The 4,139-nt window shown below is 34.3% G+C and overlaps 1 protein-coding gene across 4 annotated transcripts in view; it reads right to left on the bottom strand.

The window, feature by feature from the left end:
- Nucleotides 1-3,334, bottom strand: part of rad52 (RAD52 homolog, DNA repair protein) — a 61,208-nt gene extending 57,874 nt beyond the window's left edge. Inside the window, exons 1-2 of one of the 4 annotated variants that reach the window (XM_039770089.1) lie at nt 3,113-3,334; nt 2,774-2,860 (exon numbers count right to left, since the gene is read on the bottom strand). In XM_039770089.1, the coding sequence (XP_039626023.1) occupies nt 2,774-2,839 (66 nt within the window). In that variant the 5' untranslated portion in view covers nt 2,840-2,860; nt 3,113-3,334. Of the gene's footprint in view, nt 1-2,207; nt 2,327-2,773; nt 2,861-3,112 lie in introns of those variants that run through there. The other 3 variants (XM_039770088.1, XM_039770087.1, XM_039770086.1) reach the window with 3 other exon arrangements.
- Between the last annotated feature and the right edge of the window lie 805 nt (nt 3,335-4,139).

Raw genomic sequence — 4,139 nt, forward strand, 5'->3', positions numbered from 1 at the left:
TTGTGTTATATTTGACTAATGGTTAAATGTGTTTGATGATCAGAAACATTTTGTGTGACAAACATGCAAAAGAATAAGAAATCAGGAAGGGGGCAAATAGTTTTTCACACCACTGTATATTTTTTTTTCTTTTTATTAATTTATTTATATTTTTTTAACACACACACACACACAGTCTAAACAGCATACACATAAATAAAACAAAAAAATAGATGGTACAGTTTATATAAAACCAATCCTCCAAGTGATAAATCTCTTTTGAATAGAAAACCCTTAAGAGCATCCCGCTTTACTCCCAAAAATACAGACATATCAGACATCCGTATATGGCAAATATGGAATGAGGTGAGAATGTCACTTTCCTTTCTTATGCTTTTACTGTACACTTTCTTCTCCATAATTTTAAGGCACTTGCCAAAGAAAAATTATATGCATAATAAACACTCAAAGTCACATTAATGACTTAAAACACTCAATTAAAACACTCAAGGACTTTCAGCATTTAAGTTTTTTTTTTTAATTTACATTGATGGACTATTGAGATATTGAAATAATTTAGCTGCTTGTTCTGAAACAGTACTAGGTCAATTTAAAGTTTCTGGATGTTGTGAAAACACATTGTTATGTTTGTGCCAGTAACAGATAAAAACAGCTACAGTATTTCCAATTATATGAAAAAGCCTTAAAATAAACAGAAAAATGCTGCTTTTTCTAATAACAGAGAGACAATATAAGAACGCCACTTTGTCCAGATCACTGAATATTATTTCTAGGTCGTGAATGAAATAGGACTACTGGATTGAATGCTACTAAATTAAAACAATTCCTTTGTAGTTTCAATGTGACTTGCCTGATTTGCTGTGGTTTTATGCTAGGACTAATGAGTATCTATTGCAGCAAGCAAAATGAGGCTTCCTGCTATCAAAAACAATGGAACATAATATCTGTGATTTTCCTCTTGCTATCTTAACACATCTCCCATTTTAAAGACCTTCAGAAAACATCTGCATTGTCAGCAATGTTTAGCTACCTCAGCCAACATGCTATCTGGCTGACTGTTGATACACAAAGCCTGATTTGAGAGGAGGTCCAACACCACCCACCAAAGGGAAAAGACATTAATATGATGTGTACATGACAGTTAACTTAATTACATATGAGCTTCTAGTCTGAGATGCATGTATTTTTTATAATGTACTTGAGGATTTCTGTACACAGCAGTGTAATCAAGGGAAGAGGAAAAAACAACGGGGATATAGGATCAATTTCCACCAATAGCAAGACATAGTAGGAGTTGCATCAGATACAACTCCACTACCTGGATTGTATAGATTCTGCAGCAACTTCCACTTGTCCTGCAATGTATAGAATTGAGATGGGTCCAGTCCGTCTTTCATCCACTGGCTGTGCATTTTTTTTATCTAACCACAAGCTAACATGGCTTACGCTTCTTGAGCTTTACCTTTAATATTATGTGCTGCATTGGTAACTTAGAAATTTACTGATAATTATTGAAAGTCATTTCATGTGTGTATCACTGGCAAACAGATCAAATATTGTTTTTGTGAAGGCCTCCATTATCAATTGTTGCTTACATTTGGAGACTGCAGTTTTCATGGATGAATTAAAAAAAAAAACTATTAAGAAAATGCAGAAATCAGCACATAGCATCCAGAAGGTTTAAAATAAAAATATATTTGAATGTAGGTTAAATATAAATATTTAAAGCTAGATTTTTGGATAATTTGACATGTGTAGGGAAAACACAACAACTTAACACAGTGCAATAATAAATGTATTAACATTCCATTCTGAAGTAATTGGCAGGTCTTAGAGTATATCTTCACATTTCGTTCCGAACGGCTATAATCAGACTTTTGTTTAAGGAATCATACATGAACTCTAATGATCTTAAAAATGTAAATCATTATTAAATATAAAAACTGCTTTAAAATACACAAGATATCTTCAAGAATTTATAGCACTGATTAAATAACATGTGGCACATAAATCAAAGACTATGTTTATGTTGTATATAAAACTCACATAAGGAAATATCTTGAATACCAAGTTATATATTTTGCACATTTTAAAACATCATGGTGCAGCTAGACCTTAGCTGAAGCCCTTCATGCTTCATCATTTTTAATTAATACTATATACTTTGCTTATTGAATTTCAATATGGAAAATAATTTGATCACATACATTTCCAATCTCAAAATTTACATCCATGCAATGTTTTTCCTCCTTCTCTCTTCAGACTAAATCTCCAAATTGTCACATTTGTGTTTTGAGTCTGAGTTTGATCTGTGTAGACCACTATTCTAAGGAAAATAAAACAATGTTTATGTAAGCATCCCATGAGGGAATTCAAAGCATGGAATTCTGTAAACAAATTTAATGTATTTGTTATAAAAAAAATTGTACCGAATATACTTAACTTTTGTGCTAATTTGTGTTTTTTTTTTATTATTTTGGGACCTGAAACCTTTGAAAAGGGAGGATCCTATAAGCAGGGACAGAAATTTGAAACACGATGATAAAATGGAACAGAAAATTTCGGAGCAGGTAAATTTAGAAGATGTTGATACAAATAACGTTCTGCACTCTTCTAAAAATGCACGTGGCACATCCTTGCAGTTAAATTTATACTGACAATCTGAAATGAGTAAGGTCAGAAAAAAAATAAGCAAATGAATGTCTTCATTTCATCTCTAGTCTCGGAATTCTACTACTGCGTGCATAAACCACGGTAAGTGAATGGAACAAACCTGTCCAAAACAAGCCGAAACCCCTCTGCCGTAGTTCTCGTGGGGAACAACGTTTTCGCTCGGCATGACTGCATCCGCTTCCTAAAGCTAAAAAATGACACAGGTTTGCAAAGATGTAATCTTCAGTAAGTTTTAAAAATAGCTTAAACGTAAACGACTAAAATGACTAATTTTCAGATAAATAACAAGTATCGTTGGGAAAATTCACTTTCCTCTCCAAATAATAATTATTAAATCACATATGCAAAGTATGTGATATATTTAATTAAAAAACAGATTCGTTACTTGTTTATGCCAAACATCATGCAAAGTCAAGCAGAAAAATAAAATACCACTCACACTGATTAGAACATGACTGCGAAGCGAACAAAATGTAATTCCTCAATCACCTGAGCGTGCCGCCAGTTTAGACGCATGCGTACATCCTACAGCACTCTGCATGCTGGGAAAGAGTTGGTCAGAGTTAACGGCCGACATGTTGATAAGGTCTTGATCAATTGGCTCTGAGCCCGGGATTCCCGGATATTTTTCATTCCCGGGAAACGTGGAACGGCCAAGCTCGCATATATAGCGTGTAAAAATCGATCAAGAAATGACAGAGTTATAGTTGAAAATGAAAACTTCATTGACGTCTGTCAGACAACAGCTTTGAACAGCAACTTGAATTTGCAGTGCGCCAGTCTGTTACATCCGCATTATCTGTGCCAAGAAACTTGCCATCACATAATGATGACAAGAAACTGGATGCATCTGTAAAAGCTGAAATGGCGGTATTTCAGAGCAACGGCAAGCGCGGGCGTTGTTTAGAACAAGTGTATCTGTATCTGATGACTGTGCTGCCTACTTCAGTGGAGGCAGAGCGTGCTTTCTCAGCAGCTGGCGTACTCTGCACGCTGGACACGTTGTGCTTTCTATGCTCTTATTACCGCAACTAACTAGATACATATACTTATATGACAGCATGAACTGCTTGTAGATATGGTTAGTCTTTTATTGGTGTCAACATATTGCAGTAGTTTTATAAAAAATAAGTGTCGGTCGTTCTAAAACCGTTCACATATGAGATGCCGGTGCACTGTGTCATCCCTTTAATGGATTACAATACAATGCAACTTAAGATAAGGAGTAGTATACAGTAATATATGTCTTATAAAATTCAGGGAAATAATAACTTGAGCCTTATTGTACCCTCTTGGCTATCTGTTCAGACATCTGATCATGGTAAGGGTGCTATACTGTATAAGTGAAATATATTTTTATTTATTATCAATGTAAAGGGAATGCAGTGTGATATCCCCATAATGTTAATAGAAACAAATCTTTACAATGTTTTGCATAAAATGAAACTTTTGTACATATTGTACAA

The sequence above is a fragment of the Polypterus senegalus genome, chromosome 11 (genome assembly GCF_016835505.1).
Source record: "Polypterus senegalus isolate Bchr_013 chromosome 11, ASM1683550v1, whole genome shotgun sequence".
Taxonomy (NCBI): domain Eukaryota; kingdom Metazoa; phylum Chordata; class Cladistia; order Polypteriformes; family Polypteridae; genus Polypterus; species Polypterus senegalus.